The following is a 27,525-nucleotide window of genomic DNA, read 5'->3' as shown; positions in this document are numbered from 1 at the left end:
AGAGTCGAGCCAGGAGAATAATGTGTGTGAAAATATGTCCATGGTCCAAATCAGTTTTAAGGAATAAGCTTCATTCAGAGCAAAGTTATACCGTTAGCTTTCCATACCGTAGCACACAGTTTGATGATCTTATTCTGTTTGGAATGCAGCACGGATAATGCTGTAACTCAGACACAGCTATGGAATAAAAAGCATGCAAAGGAAATCATATGCAAACACTTGGAAGGTAATAAAGTGATAGGGAATAGCCAGCATGGGTTTGTGAAGAACAAGTCATGCCAAACTAATCTGATAGCTTTCTTTGATAGGATAACGTGCCTTGTGGATAAGGGAGAAGCGGTGGATGTCATATACCTACAATTTAGTAAGGCATTTGATACGGTCTCGTATGATATTCTTATTGATAAACTAGGCAAATATAACTTAGATAAGGCCACGATAAGGTGGGTGCATAATTGGCTGGATAACCGTAGTCAGAGAGTTGTTGTTAACGGTGCTAAATCCTGCTGGAAAGGGATAACAAGTGGAGTTCCGCAAGGGACCCGTACGGTTCAATATCTTCATCAGTGATGTAGATATTGGGATAGAGAGTACGCTTATTAAGTTTGCAGATGATACCAAACTGGGTGGGGTTGCAACTTCTTTGGAGGATAGGGACATAATTCAAAATGACCTTAGCAAGTTAGAGAAATGGTCAGTGGTAAACAGGATGAGATTTAATAAAGAGAAATGCAAAGTGCTCCACTTAGGAAGGAACAATCAGTTCCATACATACAAGATGGGAAGCGACTGTCTAGGAAGGAGCATGGCGGAAAGGGATCTAGGGGTCATAGTGGACCACAAGTTGAATATGAGTCAACAGTGTGATGCTGTTGCAAAAAAAGCAAATATGATTCTAGGTTGTATCAACAGGTGTGTTGTAAGCAAAACTCGTGAAGTCATTCTGCCGCTCTACTCTGCACTAGTTAGGCCTCAGCTGGAGTACTGTGTCCAGTTCTGGGTGCCACATTTCAAGAAAGATGTGGAGAAATTTGAAAGGGTACAGAGAAGAGTGACAAGAATGATTCAAGGTCTAGAGAACATGACCTATGAAGTCAGGCTTCATGAACTGGGCTTGTTTAGTTTGGAAAAAAGAAGATTAAGGGGGGACATGATAGCGGTTTTCAAATATCTAAAAGGGTGTCACGAGGAGGAAGGAGAAAATTTGTTCCTCTTGGTTTCTGAGGATAGGACAAGGAGTAATGGGCTTAAAGTGCAGCAAGGGAGGTTTAGATTGGACATTAGGAAAAAATTCCTAACTGTCAGGGTGGTCAAATATTGGAATAAATTGCCAAGGGAGGTGGTGGAATCTCCCTCTCTGGAGATATTTAAGAACAGGTTAGATAGACATCTGTCAGGGATGGTGTAGACGGAGCTTGATCCTGCCTTGAGGGCGGGGGGCTGGACTCGATGACCTCTCGAGGTCCCTTCCAGTCCTATGATTCTATGATTAACACAGAGAACAGTGTTACTCTACTCATACATACAATGTAACCTGGAATTAAATTACCAAAGGCAAAATGTTGGGAGCAGTTTGTCCTGTTGAAAAGGCATGTTGAACTTCTATTTGTCCTGTGGCATTCTTACCACAAATATAAATGTCGTCATTCCCCTGAAAAAGCAGAGATTTGCCCATGTCAGTGAATAAAGCTCCATGCAGTTCTTACACAGAGTAATCTCTCACAAACTTTGATAGGAGAACCATAATTGTAATAAACCAAAACCCAATAGATATTGGAGAGTACCTTTAGATTAGTGACAACTGGCATATTGTCCAGTACCTTTGGACCTGAAATATAATCTTCTATTCAGTTATTTGTGAAGGAAATAGTTAGAACATGTGTCTAGTATGTGACATTCATCCACCTTTCTTCCAGTGTGGTTCTAATGAAGCCACTGAAACAACAGTCTCCCTTACACATAACCTTTCATTTCAGTCTAAGGCATCTATTCTAATCTAAAGCACGGTGGTAAATAGGCCAATGGTGGGATGATAGAAGTTACTATAGAGAACTTTTTCCTGGGTGTCTGGCTGGTGAGTCTTGCCCACGTGCTCAGGGTTCAGCTGATCGCCATATTTGGGGTTGGGAAGGAATTTTCCTCCTTGGTAGATTGGCTGAGGCCCTGGAGGTTTTTTGCCTTCCTCTGAAGCATGGGGCACGGATCACTTGCTGGAGGATTCGCTGCATCTTGGGGTCTTTAAACCATCATTTGAAGACTTCAATATCTGAGATATAGGTGACAGGATTATTCCAGGAGTGGGAGGGTGAGATTTTGTGGCCTGCATTGTGCAGGGGGTCAGACTAGATGATCATAGTGGTCCCTTCTGACCTTAAAGTCTATGAGTCTATGAGCTACTAAAATTGGGCATTTTTAAAATCAGTATGCCCTGGTAACCTGCATTCAAGAGTTTTAAAGGAGTTGGCTGAGAACCTTGCTGGAACATTAATGTTATTTTTCAATCAGTCTTGAATCACTGGGAAGTTCCAGAGACTGGAAGAAAGTTGGTGTTGTGACAGTATTTTAAAAGAGTTAATCATATAATCCTTGTAATTATAGATCTATCAGTTTGACACAATCCAATGTCTGGGATTGAGACCAGAAATAAAGTATACATTTTAGATTAAATCACCACTGGCACAATTTGCCAAGTGTCATCGCTGACATCTTTTAAATCAAGATGAGTTTTTTTCTAAATGATAAAACTGAGGAATTAATTTAAAGAAAGTCTGTAACCTATGTTATATAGGAGGTCAGAATAAAGGATCAGATTGCTCCATTCTGTCCTTGGAATTTGTGAATGATCAACACTAGGACAAGAAGCAATGGGCTTAAACTGCAGCAAGGGAAGTTTAGGTTGGAAATTAGGAAAAACTTCCTAACTGTCAGGGTGGTTAAACACTGGAATAAATTGCCTAGGGAAGTTGTGGAATCTCCATCACTGGAGATATTTAAGAGCAGATTGGATAGACATCTGTCAGGGATGATCTAGATGGTTCTTGGTCCTGCCATGAGGGCAGGGGACTGGACTTGATGATCTTTCAAGGTCCCTCCCAGTTCTAGCATTCTAAGATTTTCTATGTTTGCTAAACATTGTGATCACAGAATAGTTCATTGTCAAGTTTCCGCAGTTTACAAAATAGAAGTTTGTTCTTGTTCCAATAGTGAATTCAGGGATAGTATCTTACCATTTCTGTATCATCAGAAAACCCAATGGCCACATATCCATCAGAAAGACCACTCATTTCAAATTTAAAAGCATCACCACCTTGTGCCTCAGAAGACATAAAATAACAGTTTGGATCATTCAGATTACATCCAGGGGGACTGCTGAAACAGAACTTCTGTGTGCCACAGCCTTCACGTCCAGAGGTCTATAATATATAACAGCATGGAAAACTATTAGATGATAAGTTAATGTGCCAATATTATTAACCAGTATTATCTAAACGAGGATCTGTGGGCCATATCCATCCCACAAGAGCCTCAGCCAGCTCCCTGCCTGCCCTCCCGGGCACTCCTGAAAGCTGGCTGCAGGGCCACGTGTGTGTTTCTGAACGCTGAAAGCCTGGAGGGAAGGGGAGACAAGCTTCTCATGCTGCCCCTGCCCCCAATAGCTCCCGTTGGCTGGTTTCCGCCAATAGCAGCTGCATGTTTGCAGGACAGACAGCATGTGAAGTGCCTCCCCGCCATCATCCCCCGGGTTTAGAGCATTCAGTTCAGAGCAAAAAATATGGCTCCAGAAGCTCCTCTGAGCATGTACAGGAGCTGGAAGGCAGGGACCCTGGCTAAGGAACCTGCTGGGCTTCTAGCTGGGAACCAGGTAAGGTTTCCCAGCCAGAGCCTGTCTCTGGCACACCAGCCTCCCCCTCCCCCAACCCTCTGCCCCCCTTCCTATGTAACCCAAACCTTCTGCACCCCTGTTCCAGCCCCCATACACCTTCCCAGACACTGCATCCCTTCCTACAACCCTCCTCAGGTCACAACCCCCTCTCAGTCCTTGCACGCTAATCTGCTGCCCCGGGCACAGCCCAAATCCATCCTGCACTCTTGCCCCAAGTTACAGCCCGCTCCCAAACCCTGCACTCCGTCCTCCTACACCCCTCCCCTGGGCCAGAATCCTCTCCTGAACCCATATGCCTCCCTGCACTCCAGTTCCCTGTCCCAGGTCACAACTAGGGATGTAAGCAAATAGTCATCAGGCTCTTAATATATTTAAATGGTTAAAGCTCAGCGGGGGACCAGGTGCGAGCTGGTAATCAGCTATCCCAGCTTGCACCTGGTCCCCCTGCTGCACTTTAGCCTTTTAAATGTATTAAGAGCCATTAGGCTCTTAATACATTGAAAAGTTAGAGCTGCTGCAAAACACACTGTGACTCTGCAATTCCCTGCCCCCCCCCCCATCAACTTATCAACTAGTTGATGGAAATTCCATTGACTAGTCGATTAGCTGATTAAACACCATTTACCCTCCCTAGTCAGAACCAAAACCCTTGCACTCCTTCCCTTCCAGACCTTGCACCCTGTCCATTGTGACAGGTCACAATCCCATTCTTCACCCAAACTCCCTCCCAGATACTACACCCCAATCCTTTGCCCCAAGCTTCCTTCTGCACCCAACCTCTATCCCAGACCCCCAGATAATGGAGCAGGTAATTAAGGAAATCATATGCAAACACTTGGAAGGTAATAAAGTGATAGGGAATAGCCAGCATGGGTTTGTGAAGAACAAGTCATGCCAAACTAATCTGATAGCTTTCTTTGATAAGATAACTAGCCTTGTGGATAAGGGAGAAGCGGTGGATGTCCTATACCTAGACTTTAGTAAGGCATTTGATATGGTCTCGCATGATATTCTTATTGATAAACTAGGCAAATATAACTTAGATAGGGCCACGATAAGGTGGGTGCATAATTGGCTGGATAACCGTAGTCAGAGAGTTGTTAACGGTTCTAAATCCTGCTGGAAAGGGATAACAAGTGGAGTTCCTCAAGGGTCTGTTTTGGGACCCGTACTGTTCAATATCTTCATCAATGATGTAGATATTGGGATAGAGAGTACACTTATTAAGTTTGCAGATGATACCAAACTGGGTGGGGTTGCGACTTCTTTGGAGGATAGGGACATAATTCAAAATCACATTAGCAAGTTAGAGAAATGGTCAGAGGTAAACAGGATGAGGTTTAATAAAGAGAAATGCAAAGTGCTCCACTTAGGAAGGAACAATCAGTTCCATACATACAAGATGGGAAGCGACTGTCTAGGAAGGAGCATGGCAGAAAGGGATCTAGGGGTCATAGTGGACCACAAGGTGAATATGAGTCAACAGTGTGAAGCTGTTGCAAAAAAAGCAAATATGATTCTAGGTTGTATCAACAGGTGTGTTGTAAGCAAAACTCGTGAAGTCATTCTGCCGCTCTACTCTGCACTAGTTAGGCCTCAGCTGGAGTACTGTGTCCAGTTCTGGGCGCCACATTTCAAGAAAGATGTGGAGAAATTGGAAACGGTACAGAGAAGAGCGACAAGAATGATTAAAGGTCTAGAGAACATGACCTATGAAGCCAGGCTTCATGAACTGGGCTTGTTTAGTTTGGAAAAACGAAGATTAAGGGGGGACATGATAGCGGTTTTCAAATATCTAAAAGGGTGTCACAAGGAGGAAGGAGAAAATTTGTTCCTCTTGGTTTCTGAGGACAGGACAAGGAGTAATGGGCTTAAAGTGCAGCAGGGGAGGTTTAGATTGGACATTAGGAAAAAATTCCTAACAGTCAGGGTGGTCAAATATTGGAATAAATTGCCAAGGGAGGTGGTGGAATCTCCCTCTCTGGAGATATTTAAGAACAGGTTAGATAGACATCTGTCAGGGATGGTGTAGACAGAGCTTGGTCCTGCCTTGAGGGCGGGGGGCTGGACTCGATGACCTCTCGATGTCCCTTCCAGTCCTATGATTCTATGATTACATTCATGGAAGAGTGCAGTCCTCAACCTCTTACCAAATTCTTGACCAGTACTATCCAAATGAAGATCTGCGGTCCAGATCCAGCCTATGAGAGCCTGAGCCCTCCCTGTCTGCCCTTCCCAGCACTCTGGAAAACCGGCTGCAGGGCCACATATGTGTTTCTGAACGCTGAAAGCCTGGAGGGAGGGGAGACAGGCTTCTCATGCTGCTCCCACCCCCAGTAGCTCTCATTGGCTGGTTTCAGCCAATAGCAGCTGCCTGTTTGCTGCACAGGCAGCATGGGAAGCTCCCATCAAAAATTATTGACCACCTCTGGGCTACACTCTACTATGTACCAAACCAAAACCTCACTTTCAACTCTTCAGCTGTTAGGAGAAATGAAAGAGGTAGATCTACATGCAGAACGGTTGTCACTTAAAAAAATATTAAATACCACCCTATCTCCCTATGATCAAGATAGGAGTAACGATCTCAGAGGTTTTGTTGTTGTAACTCTGGGGAGATGTGAACTTTGCATTGCAACTAAACATTGCATGGAACAGTTTCCTCTTTTTATCCTCTTCTTCTCTAAAACGTCCTCATTCAAAGTCAACGTGAGCATATCTACAAGTCAAGCTTTCCAGGCTGGCTGTTCAAGCCTGACACCCTTGAAACTAGAGATTCCTTGCTCCTTTGCAAATTGCCTACTGAATTCCACTTGCTCCAGCAAGACTTGGTTTTAGGCAGTTTTTTTCTTAGAGCCTCTATGGCATTTTATAGAGGTGGCTCCGGCACCAGCTACCCCACCATGTCCTGTTCAGAGATGTTGCTAGTTAGTCCACAACTACTTATTGTTAGGGTACTACCCAAAGCATTGTCTATTATAGCTAATTTCATGGCCATAGGATTTGAAAATGGGAAAATTTCACATTTTCAGCTGTTTAAAACTGAAAATTCATTGTGTTGTAACAGAACCAAAAGAAAATTGTGGGGGGTTGCAAATCCATTGTAAGGGGATCATGGGATTGCCATTCTCACTTCTGTGCTGCCTGCAGAACTGGTCCCCAGAAGGCAGCAACCACAGAGCTTCCTACAGCTACAGGAGGTTCCAAGAAGTAGAGGTAGGTCTGATCTCAACCATGCTGTTGGAAGCACTCCAGCCAGGGGCTCCTTGCTGCTAGTCCTAGCTGCTTGGGAGGGACAATAATTGCTCTTGCTCTGCATGGCTGTTCTTGGGTACCTCCACCAGCTGCAGAAAGTTCTGCACCCTGTTACCTCACACTTGCTTCTAGTCCCCATCGCTCCACAGCTGTACCAGGATGGGTTACTGTACAGGGTGTCCCCCCTTCTAGATGCAATTATTAACGCGTTTCAGTAAGATAAAGAAAGGTCATGGGAACCTTTACAAGATTTACTGATTGACACTTTACAGCAGCAAATAACACTCAGGATTCTCCAAGCAGCTCAGGGAAAATCTGATCCAACAGCCTCCTCCAACTGTAGGAACCTCAGGCTGCCCAGTCCAGGTACGTCTACACAGCAGGGCTACAGTTGAATTAAGATATGCTATTTGAGCTACGTCAATTGCGTAGCTGAAGTTGAAATAGCTTAATTAGGCTTTTGGCGCTATCTACACAGCAGGAAGTAGAAGGAAGAGCACTTGTCCTTTGACTTCCCTTATTTCTCGTGAAATTAAAGTTACCATGAGTCAGAATAAGAAGTCCTCCAGCATGATATTATTCTGAAATAAAAGCTTGTAGTGTAGATTCACACAATGTTATTTCAGATATCTGCAGCTGTCTTGCATCTACAGGATTGTTTCCCTAACTGCTACATGGGGACATGCTTGATGCTGACAGGTAGGTCCCTCCCACACAGCATTTCACTAAGGAAGAGGCTGGATATACACAGCAGTAAGAGGCAAGGCTCTCAGCAGTGTCCTTCTCCTTTCCAGCTGTGGCACAGGGTCTTCCCCTTAGGGGTTTGCTCCTGGGAAAACCAGATTCTATTTATTCCGTCTATTTATGCTGTCTACCACACCAAAGAGTTGTTCTAAATGCCTGTATGATGGGAGATAGAAGAGTTTAACTGGCACCAGTAAACATCACCCATTAAGAGTGGTGCTTACTGGTTAACTTTTCACATCCCTACTGTGCATGGGAGCAGGGGCAGATGAGAGTTTTGCGGGGCCCAGGGCAGCACAGTTTCGCGGGCTCCCCTTTGGAGAAAAAATAGAAAAAAGGCGTCAAATGCGCACATTGAAGGCTATTTTCATATTACATGTGAATTGGGTAAATTTGATAGAAACTTAATTTAGTTGGATAATTTTTATTTTAATTATATTGTAATTCATTCTTAAACAAAGTTCTACATTAATAATTAAACATTTCCATTCTATTAAAGTCTATTACAGCTGTCTAGCTCTTTTGGCAGCTGGGTCTCTATCAGCCGGTGGGAAAAGGCTTTTCCCCAGCATCAGCCCCTTTTCCAGCCCCAGACACGGTAGCAACGAGGCGCTCGGGGAGCAGGGAAATCCTGACCCGGTTTAGAAGGGGTTGGCTGCTATGTCCAAGCCAGCAGCCTCTCAGGAGCCTGCCGAGCAGCTGGAGGGAAAGGAGACCGCACCTCAGGCCCCAGGCAGGGCCAGAGGAGGGACCATAGAGGCTGCCCAAACTGGCCCTTCTGAGAAAGGGAGCTCGGACACAGCAAACGCGCCTTCCACTGTCGCCCCCCACGGGAGTGGCCCGAGCAGAGCGCTCTGCCAGCCTGATGCTGCGCAGCTTGTGGGCTGGGTCCCTCCTGGCTGGGGCTGGGGGCAACCAGCTGGCTCAGTCGCCTTGCGTCCACACCAAGGCAGCTGTGTGGGCCTTTGGTGCCCGACTGCTCCAGCTGCTCTACTGCCAGGAAGGGAACAGCCCCCGATGCGCAGACCCCACGTAGGCATGGACCAGCTAGTGTGGGGCTCACGAGGCTCCCCCACACCGAGACCACCTCTTCGCATGCTGGGGAAAAGGACTCTGGCTGCAGGATCGGGCAGTAGCTGGGGGCCAGGAGATTTGGGGTGGGGCGGGGCCAGGCACAGCGCCGCGTTGCCGGATCCTGCGCCTCTCAGGAGAGTCACCTCCAGGGCCAGGCTGCAGAAGCTGCCACTTTATTCTTTTTTACTCTTTCAAGGAGCTGGTCTCGTGTCTGAGTCTGCGGAGCTGGGAAAAGGCACCTCATGGTACCCACCCGCCAGCAGAGACCCCCCCAGAGCGCCTGCGGGCCAGCCGGGCTGCTCTAGACAGAACTGCAGATGCTGGGGGGGATGCTCTGTGGGACAGGGCCCTGAGAGCGCTGCCCACACGCGAACATCTCCCTGCCCGAGTCCCACCTGCTCCCAGGATCTCGTGGCTTCCCTGTGAGGCACGGAGCAGTGGCACCCTCTAGTGGCGAAAGCTAGAAAGTGACCCCACTGGCGCGGGGCCTATTGAAGTGCGGGGCCCGGGCAGCCACTCCGCTCGCCCTGCCCTTTATCCGTCGCTGAATGGGAGGAACTCAGGGGATTATGGGGCTTGGTGCGGGGCAGCAGCAGGGGTCACCCCTCAACCATGGTGGCGAGATCTGGAGCAACCCAAAAGCCTGCTCCACTGCATCATGCCACACCACCCTTTCCTGGCTGGCTGTGCTCTGGGAAGTAGAGCACCCCAGGCCTAGGGCATTATACTTCCCACCACAGTGGAGAAGCAGAGGGCAGCAGAAGGGGAGGTGGAGCAGGCTGCCTGGCCGCTTCAGCTCCCCAGTACCAAGATGAGTGTGGGGGACAGGTGACCCTGTTGCTGCCCCATACCTGGCCCCGTAATCACCCCGTAATCCTGTGCTGCTTGCAAGAGGGTGCAAGGGAACAGAGCTGGGGTGGGCACAGGTGGAGCCAGGGTAGGGATTAGGGGTAGAACAGTAGGGCAGAGAAGGGATAGAACAGAGGCAGGCTAGGGGTGGGGGGGGGCGGGGGGGCGGAGCCTGCAGCATGGAAGTTGGGTAGGGATTAGGGGTGGAACAGTAGGGCAGAGAAGGGATAGAACAGAGGCAGGCTGAGGGTGGAGGGGGCGGAGCCTGCAGCATGGAAGTTGCCCTGGGCCCTGCGTCTGGGGCACTGGTTGTGGGGGGAGTTGCCCCGTGTTCACCTAGGGATGGCCCTGCTCCTTTGTGACAGCACACAGAGACTCCAAAGAATCCCTGCAGCTGTGCTGCTTTCCAACTCACCTCCCTATCCTGACAGCGAGTGGTGTGCTGCTGACTAAGGGCATATCTGTGTACGTGCTCCTGCTGCCAACAATACTCTCTGGCTACGTCTACATTGGCCCCTATTACGGAATAGGCATGCAAATGTAGCACTTTGGAAGAGGCAAATCCGCGGCGGATTTAAATATCCCCCGCGGCATTTGCATTTTCATGGCCGCCGCTTTTTTCTGGCTTGGAGATAAGCCGGAGAAAAGCGTCCAGACTGACGCGATCCTCCGGAATAAAGCCCTATTCCGGAGGATCTCTTATTCCTACTTGCAAGGAATAGGGCTTTATTCCGGAGGATCGCGCCAGTCTGGACGCTTTTCTCCGGCTTATCGCCAAGCCGGAAAAAAGCGGCGGCCATGAAAATGCAAATGCTGCAGGGGATATTTAAATCCGCCACGGATTTGCCTCTTCCAAAGTGCTACGTTTGCATGCCTATTCCGTAATAGGCAGCCAGTGTAGACACAGCCTACGAGTGTTAAAAGAGATTAGAGACAGGTGAGACCACTAATCTAGTTCCATATTGAACTGATGACATTGGTAGAAATGGAGTGAAGGGTCTTCAAGTCAGCATTGAGGACTAAGCAGTTTAAATAGTAGACCCTGTAGGTTACTTTCCCTGGACACACTATCAATACCACTGCTTGGCAAGCATACAGTCACAGTAACATAAATCTGATAGAATGCCATGAGTCCAGAGAAGAAGGTTTCTGTATGTGGAAAGTAACTGTGTTATTTTGAGGTAGTTTTGGTTCAGACAGAGGCTATACAATCTTTTCCTCTGTAGCTCCCTCAAATCACCTCAGTTCTGACCTATAGAATCTTTGCTATTCTCCTTCTTGGCTTCTCAAATTAAAATAGACTATTGTAGATTCTGCACAAAAGGCAGCTTCTATCATTGCATTTAACATTAAGTAAAACCATCATCACTATCACAAAAGGTATTTAAAATGGACTAAAAGCAAGTTTAAATTTAGTTTATTTTATTAGAAGTCATCATCTTAGCAGGAGTTTAGCTCTAATTAAACCTCTGAGCAAAAATTTCCTGGGAAAATTACCCCAAATTTATTCATTTGACTCGCCGTTATGCATGTTTGTGAAACAAACAATATATTCACATTCATAATAACATGAAAAACTTACTAAGTTAGTGGGTGAACTGGAAGACAAAAGAGTTTGACTTCTGACATCAGTCCAGAAAACTTTGAAATGCTGAACAACAGTTGCTCTGGGAACGAAACCAAACAAACACCACACATATCATTTTGAAGCATTATTTGGGAAATGTTCTGATAAATCACCAGTAATGTTTCTAGATTTATGCATGGATTTATTACTACCGGCAAAATGTCTGACTTTTTAACATAAGAAAATAAGAATGGCTATACTGGGTCAGACCAAAGGTCCTTCTAGGCCAGTATCCTGTCTTCTGGCAGTGGCCACTGTCAGGTGCCCCAGAGGGAATGAACAGAACAGATAACCATCAAGTCATCCAGCCCCTGTTGCCCATTCCCATCTTCTGACAAAACAGAGGCTAGAGACACCATTCCTGCCGATCCTGGCTAATAGCCATTGATGGACCTAGCCTCCATGAATTTATCTAATAATCCTTTTTTGAAGAGAAAAAGGACTTGTTAAAGAACTGAAATTCACAACATCCTCTGGCAAGGAGTTCCACAGGTTGGCTGTGCTTTGTGTGAAGAAGCACTTCCTTTTGTTTGTCTTAAACCTACTAATAATTAATTTCATTTGGTGACCCATGACTAATGTGGAAAAAGTGAATAAGGAAAGATTATTTACTTGTTTGTATAATAAAAGAACTAGGGGTCAGTACACAGTATTCAAGATGTGGGCAATAAGATATTCTCTGTCTTATTCTCTAACCCTTTCTCAATGATTCCTAGCATTCTGTTTACTTTTTTGTTGCTGCACATTGTGTTGCACATTGTGTTGCTGCACATTTTCAGAGACCTATCCACAATGACTCCAAGATATCTCTCTTGAGTGGTACCAGCTACTTTAGTTTCCATTATTTTATACTTGTTTCCAAGTGCATTACTTTGAATTTATCAACACTGAAATTCATTTGCCATTTTGTTGCCTGTCACCTAGTTCTGTAAGATCCCTTTGAAGCTCTTTACAGTCTGCTTTGGATTTAACTTTCTTGAGCAGTTTTGTATCATCTGCAAATTTTGCCACCCTGCTGTTTACCCCTTTCTCCAGATCATTTATGAATATGTTCAATAGGATTGGTCCCAGTTTAGATCCCAAGGGGACACCACTAGCTACCTCTCTCCATGCTGAAAACTGACCATTTATTCCTACCCTTTGTTTCCAGTCTTTTATCAAGCCATGAGAGGACTTTCCCTCTTATCCCATGACAACTTGCTTTGCTTAAGAGCCTTTGGTGAAGGATCTTGCCAAAGATTTTCAGGAGATCTAAAGTACACTGTATCCACTGGATTCCCCTTGCCACATGCTCAACGAATTCTACTAGAATAGATAGATGCATTTACCTTTAGAGCTGGAAGTGGAATTAAAGTTTAAGAGTGGCCATTGTTTGGGGAAACATTGTTCAGTAACTTGTTATAAGACAAATCTTAAAACAAAACCTCCCTTGCCAGCATATCTTAAAAGTATTAGAAATGAAATGTAAAGGCCAGAAAGTAGTAAAAAAGGATGAGAAAGTCTCAAATTACCATTGTTACAAAATTGCTAAGGGTAAGCCTTTTGCAAAATCTAACAGAAGATTTTCCTATTTCTTCAAATTAATTTATTTAAGAAATATTAGTATAGTAGGAATCAAAAATGTACCTAAATTGCACATTTCCTGTGCCTGAAGGTGCTACCCAAACTGCTGTTACATATTGTTTTCTGCTGGAACTTGTGTGACTCACTGAAGAATTCTGTAATTAAAAATGAAGGCAAATGCTCAAATGAAATAAAGTAATGCACTTCCCCCTGCTCCTGCTTCCCGAAACATCCTTCCTGTCTCAGCAATCTATCTATTGACTTTAATCTTTATCTGCTTAGGTTTAAGTACCCATTCTCCACATACTTAATGATGCCCTGTTCCTCCACCCCTCATCTCCCTTCCTCTTTCTTTTCTCTTCCCCTCTCATATTTATTTCCATATCCCTTACTCATAACTCCGGTCATCTGAAGAATTGGGCTGTGCTCACAAAAGCTCCTGATACCATCTACATGTTTTGTTAGTGTATAAAGTGCTACCAGACTGTGACGGGGCAGAGCAGCCCCGCCACTCGCTAGCGTTACCCGGGGCCGCCGAGAGAGAGGGCACGGACGCGGCAGGCCGCTCGGGCCTAAGAAGCGGGGGTGAGGAGGCCGTGGGGCATCATCACGGTGCGCCCAGGGACGTGACGGGTGATGTCACAGGCGCGACGACGGAGGGGGAGGAGGGGACCCGGAAGAGCCGGGGAGAGTAGAAAGGAGGCAGGGAGAGATGCGAGGGGGACGGACGGCGTGGAGGGAGCGGAGAGAGAGAGTGCAGCAGGGGGGAAGAACTCTGCAGGAAGAGCCCCGGTGGGGGAGGTCCCGAACGGGGCGGCCGGATAGCCGGCGCAGCATGCCGGCGGAGTGGACAGGGACCCAGGGCGGGTCGTGGATCCCGGGAGCAGGTGCGTTTGGGGTGCTAATCCCCCTGCTACCACCGAGAGGCACGCTCTCGGTGTCAGGGCCCTGGGTCGGGGTCCGGAGTGAGGGTGGGCCCGGACCCCCCACTCCGCCTAGGAGGCGCGGAAGCGAGTGGTGCATCGGGCACAACCTAACTTCTAACAGGGCGGGGGCGGCAGTCTGTGCTGCGCCCTGTGACACGTGGTGGAGAATGTGGGTATGACTGCGCCCCTGTGACTTAGGGTGCGAGAGTGGTGGGTTTTGTTTCCACTCTATTTTACTGCCATCTCAAATAGGCAACGGCACCATGGATGCCGACAAAATCGTAGAATGGCTGGTGGATAGCCAGCACCAGCTCCAGAGGCAACAGACGGAGTCAACTAACCTCCGAGTTCAGAGAGCAACAGAGGCAGCTGGTGAGGGAGCTGAAGGATGGGACGGGATTGATCGGACCCACCAACGAAGGAGAAGAGGACACGGCGGGCCTGGCGCGACTCCCCATCAGGGTCACCAAGTTGGGGGCCGAGGACGACGCGGAGGAGTTCCTGGTAACTTTTGAGCGGGTGGCCTCAGCGGCCCGCTGGCCCCAGGAACACTAGGCTACCATACTCGCCTCCTACCTATCCGGCCCAGCCCAGCTCGCCTACCGGAGCTTGTCCGACCGTGACTCGTTGTGTTACTACAAGGTCAAGGAGGCGATCCTTGACCAGCTGGGCATTTCCCCTGAGACGTACAGGCAGAGGTTTCAGGCGGCCAAGTATGCAGCGGGGGAGCGGCCACGGAGGTCGCCCAGCGGATCCGGGAAGCCGGGTTACGGTGGCTGGAACCTTCCACCAAGACCGCGGCTCAGGTGGCCGACCTGGTGGTGCTCTAACAGTACTTGCAAGTACTCCCCTCAGAGGGCCAACAATGGGTACGCTGACACCTGCCCGGAACCCTAGAAGAAGCCGTGACGCTCATGGAGCACTTCTTGGCAGCCGAGACGCCGGAAGGACACGGCAAGGTAGGAACGGGGACCAACCCGGTGGGCCGGGGAGGCCCTAGCCCCAGAGGGAAGGAAGGGCGGGATAGCACGGGGCCTAGAGCTGGAAGCCCCCCAGCCCAAGGGCCAGAGTGACGATTAGCCCCGGTGTGGCGCAGAACCGAGGACCACGGAAAGGGGAACCCTGGGCCGACGCCGGAAGGAATGTGGAGGATGCACCGAGGGCCCAGCCGAAACGGACGTGCTACCAGTGCGGCCAGGAAGGCCACATCCGCCGGGATTGCCCCATGATGGACTGCACCTATGGCCAGCCCAGACCCCGGAAAGGCCCACGGCAGGAGGTAAGCCGGGCCCGCATGATAAGGCAGGTACGCTTGAACGGGGAGGTAGTGGAAGCCGTGTTGGACTCGGGGTGCGGGCAGACGCTCGTGTGGAGAGACGCGCTAGGGAGAGCGGGGCACACGGGGACACCGGTTTGGATCAAGTGTGTGCACGGGGACACCCGGCCGTACCCGACGACCCGAGTGAGGTTACACGACGGGAGCCAGGGCGGGGAGCTGCGAGTTGCAGTAACGCCCCGACTGCCCTACCCCGTGTTATTAGGCAGGGATTGGCCCGGTCTGCGACGGCTCCTAGGCGAACGGGGCCCTACCGCCCGCAGGGGCACATAAGAGGCATGGGCTACCCAGGAGGAGGACGAGGGGACGGCGCCCCAGCAAGGGCTAAACGGGGATAAGACGCGGGCGGCCCTAGAGGTCGACACGGGCGACTTCCTCGCCTTGCAGCGAGAGGACCCATCATTGCAACACGCCTGGGAGAACGCGCTGGGGCCCCGGGTGGAGAGCGAGGGGACCGAACAGCGAATCGAACAGGGCCCCCACTTCGAGATCCAAGGGGACCGGCTTTACCGGGTCCCGGGGACAGGAGGCGGGGAAACCCAGTTAATCGTGCCGAAAGCATACCGGTGGCGGGTGATGGAGATGGCCCACGACAACCCCTGGGCCGGGCACTTGGGCACCGAGAAGACCCAGCAACGGGTGCTCCAATGGTTTTATTGGCCAGGGGTATACCAGGACGTCAAGAATTTTTGCAGATCATGCCCCCAGTGCCAACGGACGGCGGAGGCCCGGGTCCTCCGAGCAGCCCTAGTGCCCATGCCGCTAGTATCAGAGCCCTTTGAGAGGATAGGCCTGGACCTCGTGGGACCCTTGGAGTGGACCCGGAGGGGGCACCAATATATACTGGTGGTGGTCGACTACGCCACCCGCTACCCAGAAGCCGTCCCCCTGCGTAAGACCAACGCGGCCACGATAACCGACGAGCTTGTGAAAATGTTCGCCCACGTCGGACTCCCGAAAGAGATCCTGACTGACCAGGGAACGAATCTGGTATCGCGCCTAATGAAGGAGCTGTACAAATGGCTGCAGGTAAAGAAGATCCGCACCGCAGCCTACCACCCCCAGATGGACGGGTTGGTGGAGCGTTTCAACAAAACCCTGAAAGCAATGTTGCGGAGGCTGGTCCAAGACGACCCCAGAGACTGGGATAAGCTGCTGCCGCCCCTGCTCTTTGCAATACAAGAGGTACCGCAATCCTCGGTAGGGTTCTCCCCATTCGAACTATTGTATGGCCGACGGCCGCGGGGTATACTAGACTTGGTGCGGGAGGGATGGGAAGAGCAGGCATCCACCGCACTGGGGGTGGTCCAATACGTAATTAAGTTGCGGGACCGCATGCGAACTATAGGGAGGTGGGCGCAAGAAAACCTAAAAAAGGCCCAAGAAACCCAGGCCCGCCACTACAACGCAGGGACACGGCTAAGGGCCTTCAGCCCGGGCGACCCGGTGTTGGTACTGTTGCCGGCAGGGGAATCCAAATTGCTAGCCAAGTGGCAGGGGCCCTACCGGGTGACTAAGAGGATTGGGGAGGTAGACTACGAAGTCCAGGTAGGGGGTAGACACCGTCAGAGCCAAGTGTACCACGTTAACTTGCTAAAACGATGGGTACCCCGGGAGGAGCCCTCACCGGAAGCCCTTAGTACTGAGATCGAGTTCGGGCCCTGGGGCGAGGAAGAGGTCACATGGGCAGCCAGCCCCATGGGGATGGAACTAAATCATGTTCAACAGGCACAACTCCGGGCGGTACTACAACAGGCGGCAGCCAGCTTGACGAGCCGACCTGGGAGGACGACCATGGCGTACCACGAAATCACGATGGAACCGGGGAGACGGATAAGAGACCCGGTACGCCCCATCCCCCGGAAATTGTGGGGCACGGTCCAGAAAGAGCTGCAGGACATGTTACGGTGGGGAGTGGTAGAGAAATCGCGGAGTGAGTGGCGGAGCCCCATCGTACTGGTCCCGAAGAAGGACGGGACCATACGGTTCTGCATCGACTTCCGTAAACTGAACGCGGTATCGAAGTTTGATGCGTACCCCATGCCCAGGGTGGACGAGCTGCTGGAGCGCCTGGGGCGGGCGGAGTATCTATCAACGATTGACCTCACGAAGGGGTACTGGCAGATACCCCTGGCGCCGACAGCCAGAGAGCAGACGGCGTTCGCCACCCCGTTTGGACTATTCCAATTCGTCACCATGCCGTTCAGATTACACGGCGCGGCAGCCACGTTCCAGAGGCTGATGGACGAGATCCTGGAAGACCACCGTGACTACGCCACGGCATACATAGACGACATCGTCGTCTTTAGCAGGACATGGGAGGAGTATTTACAGCAGCTGGGAGCCGTCCTGCGGGCGCTCCAACGGGCAGGGCTCACAGCAAACCCCAAGAAATGCCAGTTCGGGAGAAGGGAAGTATCCTACCTCGGGTATACGGTGGGGAGGGGACGGCTAAAACCGCTACTAGACAAAGTACAAGCCATTAGAGACTATCCCCGGCCCCACACCAAGCGACAAGTACGCCAGTTTCTGGGCCTCGCGGGGTACTACCGGCGGTTTATAAACCATTTTGCCTCCCTGGCAGCCCCTTTAACAGACCTGACAAAGAAAGAGAAACCCCAAAGGGTGGTGTGGACGCCCCAAGAGGTGCGGGCGTTTGAGACACTCCGCCAGTGCCTGGTGTCGGGTCCAGTGCTACGGCCTCCCGATTTCGAAAAGCCATTTCTTTTGCAGACTGACGCCTCCGAGGTAGGGCTCGGGGCAGTCCTCGCACAGGAGGAGGAGGGTGCGGAGTACCCCGTGGCCTACCTAAGCCGGAAGCTGTTCCCCAGGGAAAGAAACTATGCCGTAATAGAGAAGGAAGCGCTGGCTATTAAATGGGCCATAGACTCTTTACGCTACTTTCTTACAGGCAATACCTTCACGCTGGTGATGGACCACGCACCTTTGAAATGGATGCAGACCATGAAGGATAACAACGCGCGGATAATGCGGTGGTACCTGAGTTTGCAACCGTTCCGTTTTGACATTAAACACAGACCTGGTAAAGATAACGTGAACGCGGACTGTCTCTCATGGTTGCCGGGTGACGAGCAACCGCGGGGCGTACAGACTGTAGGAAGGGGGGAGGTGTGTGACGGGGCAGAGCAGCCCCGCCACTCACTAGCGTTATCCGGGGCCGCCGAGAGAGAGGGACGCAGCAGGCCGCTCGGGCCTAAGAAGCGGGGGCGAGGAGGCCGTGGGGCGTCATCACTGTGCGCCCAGGGACGTGACGGGTGACGTCACAGGCGCGACGACGGAGGGGGAGGAGGGGACCCGGAAGAGCCGGGGAGAGTAGAAAGGAGGCAGGGGAAGACGCGAGGGGGACGGATGGCGTGGAGGGAGCGGAGAGAGAGAGTGCAGCAGGGGGGAAGAACTCTGCAGGAAGAGCCCCGGCGGGGGAGGTTCCGAATGGGGTGGCCGGATAGCTGGCGCGGCAGGCCGGCGGAGTGGAGAGGGACCCAGGGCGGGTCGTGGATCCCGGGAGGAGGTGCGTTTGGGGTGCTAACCCCCCTGCTACCACCGAGAGGCACGCTCTCGGTGTCAGGGCCCTGGGTCGGGGTCCGGAGTGAGGGTGGGCCCGGACCCCCCACTCCGCCTAGGAGGCGCGGAAGCGAGCGGTGCATCGTGCACAACCTAACTTCTAACAGGGCGGGGGCGGCGGTCTGTGCTGCGCCCCGTGACACAGACCATTTGTTGTTTTTTTCTGACTAACTTGGCTACCTCCTGAAACTCCATTTTTTCTGTCTATTATTTTCAATGATGGATATAAAATCTCATTTAATAGGTTAACTGATAATGTACAACCGTTTAACTGATTAAAGGGAGGGAGCACTCCACCCTCCATGGCTGGGCTAGAGCACCTCCCGCAGGTTCATTGCAGACAGGGAAGGCTGGAGCAGCCATTGTCCATGGCAGGCCCTGCAGGGCTGGAGTAGCCCCCGCCACAGCAGGCAGGGAACAGCTCCACTGCTAACAGTTAACCAGAACCATTAAATCTTTCACACCCCTATTTTCAACAACGACGACAAAAGGGTTTTCAAAGGCAAATTCCAAAAGAATGTTTTGATAAAAGAAAAAAAGTTTTGTTTTACATAAAATAATGTTTTACTTTAGTTTCATTTTTCAAACCTCCCCTTCCAATCAGTTTTTCTTTTAGTTTGTTTTCTTCCCCATTCCCTTTTTTTTCCTTCTCAGCGGGGAAACAAGATAGGGGGAAGGAGAACCAAAAACTCTAAATGGGGGAACACTTGCACCCAGAAACTTTTCTACTGTTCAAAAATTGAAATTTGTATTTTAAATTTTTGAAATAGTTTCAAAACAATTAAAAAGCATTTTCCACAAAAGCGGTTACCTTTTCCAACCAGTCCTATTTGTCATTACTCTCACAGACATTAACCTACAGAAAAACTAGAATGTATCTTTTATTTTTAAAGTATTTTTTCAGAATTGCACACTTTTTAGAAAGCATGAAGCTGCCCCTAGATCAAATTTAGTATAACAATGTACAGGCAGTCCCCGGGTTACGTACAAGATAGGGACTATAGGTTTGTTCTTAAGTTGAATTTGTATGTAAGTCGGAACTGGCTCCAGATTCAGCTGCTGCCACCGAAACTGACCAGGGGCTGACTACAGGAAGCCGGAGGCAGAGTTGCTCTGCCCCAGCTTCCTGGAATCAGCCTGATCAGTTTCAACAGCTGCTGAATCTGGAGCCTGGGACAGAACAGCTGGGGCGCTGCCCGGTAGGTTCCCACAGGACCAACCCGGCAGCACCCCAGCTGCTCTACCCGAGGTGTCCCGCAACAAAAGCCTGGTCTGCTGGGAGGGGGGGAGGCGCACTAGCTGCGCCCCCTCCCTCCCCAGCAGACCAGGGAGACCCGAGCAAAGCCGCACAGGCGGAGGGACCCTGCTGCCCGTGCGGCTTTGCTCCTGTCTCCCTGGGGTGCTGGAGGGAGCCCGGGGGTCCCGCTGCCTGAGCGGCTTTGCTCCCAGGCGGTGGCTTTGCTCAGGTGTCCCTGGTCTGCTGGACCCCCCCAGCAGACCAGGGAGACCGGGAGAAGCGTTTCTCGCCCCGGAGGACACGGTGGCGACCCGCCGCCCGTGAGCTCTGGGGCGAGAAAAGCCCAGTTTGTAAGTGCGGATCCGACATAAGTCAGATCCGCGTAAGTCGGGGACTGCCTGTAATGCAAAAAGACAATATTTATCATGTCTTTCACATAATGCAAGCAAAATAACTTATAAGTTCAACAAACTACTTGAAAATGTGACCACATACCTCAAGTTGGTTACACAAAAGACCTTGCGTGTTAGGGTCTATGATCTGAAAAGTACCAACAATACTATTTCCTCTAACTGCCCGGGCCTGCAGTAAAAATCCCTCAAAACTGGAATTGTCAATTGTTTGTAGAGTCACTGAAGGACAAAGATATGGCAGTTACTTCAAGTAGTCAATTAAAATATTTACTAGTGTCAGCCACTTTTATGTCATCAGAGGTGACCCACGGTATCACTCAGGAGGTGCGCTGTCCCCCCCCCCCCTCGTGTCCAATGGAAAGGTTGTAATTTTGAGATTTACAGATACAAAGAACTATATATAAAGGTAGTGAGAGAGCTATGTGCTTTTACATTAAAAACCATGAGAGGCATGTTTTAAATAAATCTAAACCCCAAACCAAGAAAATAGGACACATTGCTTTTCCTAGACTGCAGAATGGGGAGGGGGAGAGCATAAGAAATTGTAAATTACAGTGGTATTCTGGTTTTGCATAGCACAATGTACTGTATAGTAATTCCTCATTTAACATGTGCCTGCTTAACACGTTTTCGCGATAGCACGATTTTTTTACGGAACGTTTTTTGAATTCACGACTATCCCCGGAATAACACTATTTCCCCAGCCAGCCGTTCACCGGTGGCTGCAAGGGGCTTCCCCCGCCTCCCTGCAAAGTAGCAGAGGATTCGCTGCTCGCAGTGCCATTCCTCGGCGACGCCCCCTCGCCGGACGCAGTGCAGGTCCCAGCAGACCCGTCACAGGGGCATACTCCCAACCCAATCTTCCTCCCTTCTCCTCCCCTTCCCTTCCCCAGAGCCAAACACCTCCCCTCCCTGCTGTTAGCCAGTCCCCTTTCTCCCCCAACCTTATGTCCTAGTCCCAACAGACGCCACTGTTTGAAACGCAACCTCCACCTTTTCCATTATTTTCAATGGGAAAATTGACCCCACATAACACGTTTTCACTCAACACGGTCATTTTCTGAAACATAACTATAGTGTTAAATGAGGAATTACTGTAATTGAAATGGTCATAATTATCTGAAATAAAGAGCCTCTTTACAAATTGATTTGATTTTTCTTTAAAAAATTTACATTCATTTAAAGCACATCCAGACACTCCAAATTATTCAGAATTTTAAATTACCTGTGATCATATTTCCTGGGTCAAATGAAGTGTTGGATATAGAGATCTTGTAAGGTGCTGAAGTAGTTTGTGAAACAGAGTTATCGTGGACAGGTAACATTGAATCACAAGCTGGACTGATATTTCCACTTGGAAAGCCAAGGACAATTGGAGAAAACACCGCACAAAAACCAAAGAGACAGCAAACCCAGTCTTCCATCTGTAGAGGAGAAGCAAACAATTTAAAAAACACAGGTACTTGATGAAAATCTACTTGCAAACCAATAGCTGCATTGCAATCCATAGGAAATTTGCAAGTGCATGCCATGTAGGATTGGGTCCACTTGTTTTTAATGGAAGCGGTTAAGAGTTTCATATTAAGCAAAAAACTCCACAAAATATTAGCAATTGTTCACTCCTAGCAGAGTTCAGATTTCTAATCATACCTAGTTAGGATAAACCTGGAAACACTTCCAACTCACAAAATGTGATTTATATAGGACAATATTTTTAAAAGATTAAAATCATTACTGTAGAAAGGAATAAATAAAATAATAAAACAAAATAAAATAATAATAATAATATACATTTGTTGAAGCAAGACCTTTACACCAACTAGATTACTCATTTCCACAGTTGGCTTGGTAACACTCTTCAGTCTCTATCTATATTCTCAAACAACCACTGAATACTATAATTGGTCCTTCAGTTTGGCCAGAAGCATTCAACAGAAAAAATCCAACCAACCAACATTCTGTAAGCAATCCTAAGTGAAGCTGTTTTAATGAAAAAGGTCACACGTAGTTAAATGAGCCCAGCCAAAGGAGCAGACACACTACCAGATGTTTAATTAGTTAAATGTGATAATAAGTTTACCGTGCCTATATGGACTGTACCACATTTAAAAGCCTACGCTGAGCTATATGAGATTTTCCCCATCACACTGGAAATGGATCTCACTGCTAATAAGAGAATATTAATGCATGCCTCCTTACAAAATGAGTGTCAGAAGCTCTGAATTATGGGAGAAACAGGCAAACTCGAGGTTCAGCACCACAATCAGGAGATCTCTAGGCTACCCGTTACAATTAAAAACACAGGCCATAACTTCTGGTGGGAGACTTTGTTTGGGTGGAGCCCCAGTGCAACAGGTCTTTTAAATATTATGCTTCACTCCATTGTGGTGATCACTGGTTTCCAAATTATACCAGTAATTGGTCTGATTCTGCTGGTTTGCTGGATCCAACGATTGATGCAGCTGCTGCAATGGATTGAAGACCAGAACCACTACAACAAACTAAGGGTGTGATGGGGATATTTGCTCAGCACAAGCACCCCATCAGCGGGGTATGTGTGTCTTGCTACCCACCAGTTCTGTGTTTTGGGGAACCAAGAGGTGGTCAACTGTTAGCCCTGGGAAACCTTTATCTGCTTGAACCAAAGATAAAGCAATGAAAAGGTAAAGGAAGACACACCGAAACCCCTCTGGACAACCCCTAGGGGTCTTAAGGAAACACCCCTAGCCTCATCTGCATCAAACCAGAAGTGACAGACATTTACATTAGCATGTAGAATGGAGAACAGCACTTCCAGAGCAAGAACCACACTGAACTATGGGATACTGAAAATAGAAAAGCATTGTCTGGTGGGAAATCTCTGCCCCAGATGCTAACAAACCCATGCTTGCTCACACCCAAATCAGTAATTAACAGACCAATTTTAGTTACAGATCCTCTATTAAAAAACAATAAAAAGTCTAGCATCATCTTAAAGACTAACAAAACATGTAGTCGGTATCATGAGCTTTTGTGGGTACAACTCATAAGAAGTGGGTTGTACCCACAAAAGCTCATGATACCAACTATATGTTTTGTTAGTCTTTAAGATGCTGCTAGACTATTCATTGTTTTTTAAGTTTTCCCAGTTACAGACTAACTTGGCTATCCTCTGAAGCTTTTGAATATGCAAGATCCTCTATTGATATCCAAAATACTGAAATTGCCTTATTGCATTATGAGTTCTCTCACGGAACACAACCCATAGCTAGGAATGATCACTTTTGATTTTCTAGCCTAAACACAACAACTTTTGAATACTTCCTTGAGCTATCTGTTTACCCTTAAACAAATCCAGTGTTCTCCTTGAACCATTGCTCTGTCCCTACAAAAACTCTTACCTCTGCTCAAGTAAAGTTTTGATGCCTGAATCTAAAGTCTAAATCACTTCCATTGGGACTTCATCTTCTCCTGACTGATTCTGGTGGGGGCTCTGCTCTGCTTTGCCTGTCTCCAGCACTCTGGACCCTTGGCCACCATCGCCATCTAGGAATCCCAATCAGTGCAAGCTTCATGGAGGGGTGAGATCTCTTCACCCACCCTAGCTCTTGCCTCTCTGCAGGTATAGCCCCTTACACTGCCTCATGTGATCAGTTATGGTTTGCTAGACCTAACATTTGTAATCAGATTTGTTATATGTAATATTGTAACTGTTGTCTTGTTTGGCTCCCTATGTATGGTTACTACCTAGACATAAATAACTTTCATTGTTAAGCTGGTTGCTTTTCTCTCTTTTCCTCTCTCTCTCTCTCTGTGTCTCCTGCTCTCCCTCAGGAGCGTTTTGGCTTCCCCATTCACTTTGCAACAATTTTGCTTGTAAGCTAAAGATCCCTGTAGCACCCAAAAATCCTGGGGGGTTCGCTCATCAAGTAGGTTACTAGCAGAATGGTTGTGGTGTGAAAGTGGGGAGAGGGAGGTACTGAACTTGGGGGCATATGAGGGTGGCATCTTAAAGTGCAGTTTAACGCAGCCCATTAAGTACAAGGACACATGAAGGTCACAGCGTGGCATTGCTGTGCAACCAAGCCTACTGAGACCAGGAACATATAAGGAGTCATCTTGTGAGTGCTGATTAATCTGTCCTCTCAAACATGGTCTGCTAGTGGATGTGAGTGTTTGTGTGTTCATCTGATTGTAGGGTGGGAAGAACCCAGTTCTGGGGAACATAGTTCCTGCAGGAGAGCTCCATTGGGAGGGAATTGGCAGAAAGGAGAAATAAAGCTTCATACGAGAGCACAAGTAACACAAGCAGCACAATGATAGAAAAATTAATTTCCTCTTCCCCCATTAGAGTAACCCTAATAAATGAGCATACTCCAGAGTAAGGGGCAAATCTGGTAACACTTGAGCACAAGGACCCCGACTGGGGCTTGTCTCCCCAAGCCAGTGGTTCACCCACCACTCACGCCTGCATGAGTTTGCAAAACTGCAAAGTGACTCACAGAGAGGCAGCATCAAAACAGCTCTTAGAGTCAATTCACCAACAGTTCAGGAGCCAAGTTTTCCCCTCTGACTATTGCTCTCATATAGCTATTTTCCAATTTTCTATCAGTAAGCCTGCTTGCTTGTTCTGTTGCACACTCAAACTTGTCTTGTGTGTGAAATCTTGGTTACTAAAGTAAACAATATAGAAGTTACTGGGGTGGGGCTGGGGATGTGGGGTTCAGTATGCAGACTGCCCCAGGGAGAGAGGACAACCCCGGCCCTCTCTCACCTCAGCAGCTTGTGGCCAGGTGAGAAGCATCTGTCCCTGGCCACTACAGCAAGCACAGCCAGGGTAGGGGTGCATGTCCCTTGGCTCAGGGACAGACAGACACACAAACTCACTGAAATATATAGTAGATAGCTGTCCCTTTCTCCACCCCTGCCCCCTGCTGGTCCAATGGGGTTATAGGTGTATTGGCCCCCATCTCTAGCCCCTTGTTGCCCCCTTTGGACATTCTGCAGTATAACTGTTCCTCCTGCCAGACCCCCTTCCTTTCCATTTTGAGAGAAACAATTGAATTTCAGGCACATCACATTGTCCTAGCACAATCAAACCTGGACTTGCTTTAAGTAATGGTATGAGGAAACTGGATACCAAATTTGGTGGCCCTCACCCTTATCATGTAAGAGCAGTTCTTGAACAAAGGGACTCCCACATGGACAGACAGACAGACACGCATAGTACAGTAAGGAGACTGTGATGCATTGAGAAGAATTGTCACTCTTGATTTCTGATGCACACAACTGCACTTTGCTACAAACTTCTGGAGACTCAACCACCCCCGCCACCCCCTCGGTTGTCCCTCGGGGAGGCAGGCCTGACGCAGCGAGGGCCGGGTCCTACCCCCGTGCCGCCGAAGGGCCAGGGGCCCCTGGCCTCCCCTTCCCAGAGCCACCCCGCACGGACTCCCGCGGCAGAGCGAAAAGCCACCGGCATCCCCAGACGAGCGAAGGGAGCGAACCCAGCGCCCCAGCCTCCAGGTTTGAGCAGGGCGGGCTGCGGACCCGACACGCAGCCCAGGCTCATTGCCGCGAGGGGCGGCCCCTGCCTCCCGCCAAGGCGCGCTCAGAGCCCAGCCCGACCCGCAGCTCGTCAGCCCCCCCCCCCCCCCCATAGCACAGCGGAGGGGGATGGACACCGCCCCGGCCCGCCCCGCCCCGCCGGCTCCTCAGCAGCCCCCACGGCGCTGACCTTCGCGCTGCCCCAGCGCTGTCCTGGCCCCGCAGGCAGCTGTTGCTCCCGGCCTCGTCTCCTCGGTTGCCGCGAGTTGCGGCACCGCCCGTCTGGGAGAACAGACCCGGGGCCCCAGGAGGGCGGCGATAGCTCCGCGGGGGACAGGCGTGGCCTGAGCCGGCGGAGTCGCTAGGGAGGCGCTGCCCGGCCTCGCGGTAGGGACCAGGCACCTGCCGGCGTGGGGCTGGCACCTGCCCACCAGCCGAAACCAGCTCCCCCCCTCCCCTCCCGAAGGGGCAAATGCGGACCCGGGCCCCGTGGGGGCGGGCAAAGCTTTGGTGGGAAGCAGAGAGGGGTGGGGAGGGGGAGCACAGCACAGCACTCTACCCCCATCGCGGGACACAACCCTCCTGCACTGCAGGGCTGCCCCTTGCGGGCGCCCCGTGCCCAAGGATACGAGCTGGCAGGGCAAAGCACAGGGCCTGCTCCTCCAGCCAGAGGGCAAGACTCTTCCCTCTCTGCCAGGCAACCAGGCCTTGGATGCAAGAAGGGACAGGAGGGGACCCTGGGTACTAGTGCAGTATTTCCCCTGCCTTTAGCATCTGCATATCCACATCAAAAGCTATACATGACTAGTGGACTATCTGATAAGAAAAAGCTTATCAGATAATCAACACACTACTAAACTAGTTGCTTCCCCCCCTTTCTGCCTCTATCTGAAACAGGCAGGAGAGGGTGAGAAGAGGAGGTGGTGCTGGGGGAGAGCTGGCTTAAAAGCCTGTTCTCCCCAGCTCCAGCTCTGTGGGAGGGGGCAGGGATGGGTTTCAGACTTTGAAATGTACAAGAGTGGGGAGTCAGAGTCCCTCCCTGGCCCTAGGCGCTGTTTCAGTCTTTGAAATGCACCAGGTCCCCTACTGGGGCTCTTGTACATTTATTTCAAAAGCAGAACACAGCTGTGGCACTTCCACCTTTGAAATGTAGCAACAGCCCAGCAGGCTCTTGCAGCGTTTCTAAGTGGAAGCGCCCTTATCAGCTCATTGAATAGTGGATGGAAATTCCATCCACTATTTGATTAGTTGATGGATCTAATTTTAACATCCCTAATCCATCCCACTTAATTAGCCTCATTAAGAAAGGTCCTACAATTAACAGGTACTTCTGCTTGGTTTATATATATATATATATATATTGGTTTCGCTTATTTCTACTCCAATTCATCTGATGAAGTGGGTTTTACCCAAGAAAGCTCCTGATAATAGGTAAACACTTTGAAATAGAATAGTTGATTAGGAGCTAGGGATGTGAAAACTGTTACAAATTACTGCCCGTGTAATCAAT

At 49.5% G+C, this 27,525-nt stretch overlaps 1 protein-coding gene across 1 annotated transcript in view; it reads right to left on the bottom strand.

The window, feature by feature from the left end:
• Nucleotides 1-26,924, bottom strand: part of LOC102446348 (ferric reductase 1-like) — a 49,758-nt gene extending 22,834 nt beyond the window's left edge. Inside the window, exons 1-7 of the mRNA XM_089780543.1 lie at nucleotides 26,206-26,924; nucleotides 21,715-21,913; nucleotides 20,572-20,708; nucleotides 13,059-13,150; nucleotides 11,388-11,472; nucleotides 3,228-3,413; nucleotides 1,550-1,651 (exon numbers count right to left, since the gene is read on the bottom strand). Coding sequence (XP_089636669.1) covers nucleotides 1,550-1,651; nucleotides 3,228-3,413; nucleotides 11,388-11,472; nucleotides 13,059-13,150; nucleotides 20,572-20,708; nucleotides 21,715-21,913 — 801 coding nt within the window. The 5' untranslated portion in view covers nucleotides 26,206-26,924. The remainder of the gene's footprint in view (nucleotides 1-1,549; nucleotides 1,652-3,227; nucleotides 3,414-11,387; nucleotides 11,473-13,058; nucleotides 13,151-20,571; nucleotides 20,709-21,714; nucleotides 21,914-26,205) is intronic.
• Between the last annotated feature and the right edge of the window lie 601 nt (nucleotides 26,925-27,525).

The sequence above is a fragment of the Pelodiscus sinensis genome, chromosome 9, assembly GCF_052426305.1.
Source record: "Pelodiscus sinensis isolate ZL-2025 chromosome 9, ASM5242630v1, whole genome shotgun sequence".
NCBI lineage: Eukaryota > Metazoa > Chordata > Testudines > Trionychidae > Pelodiscus > Pelodiscus sinensis.
This window is presented reverse-complemented; position numbering and strand designations above follow the sequence as displayed.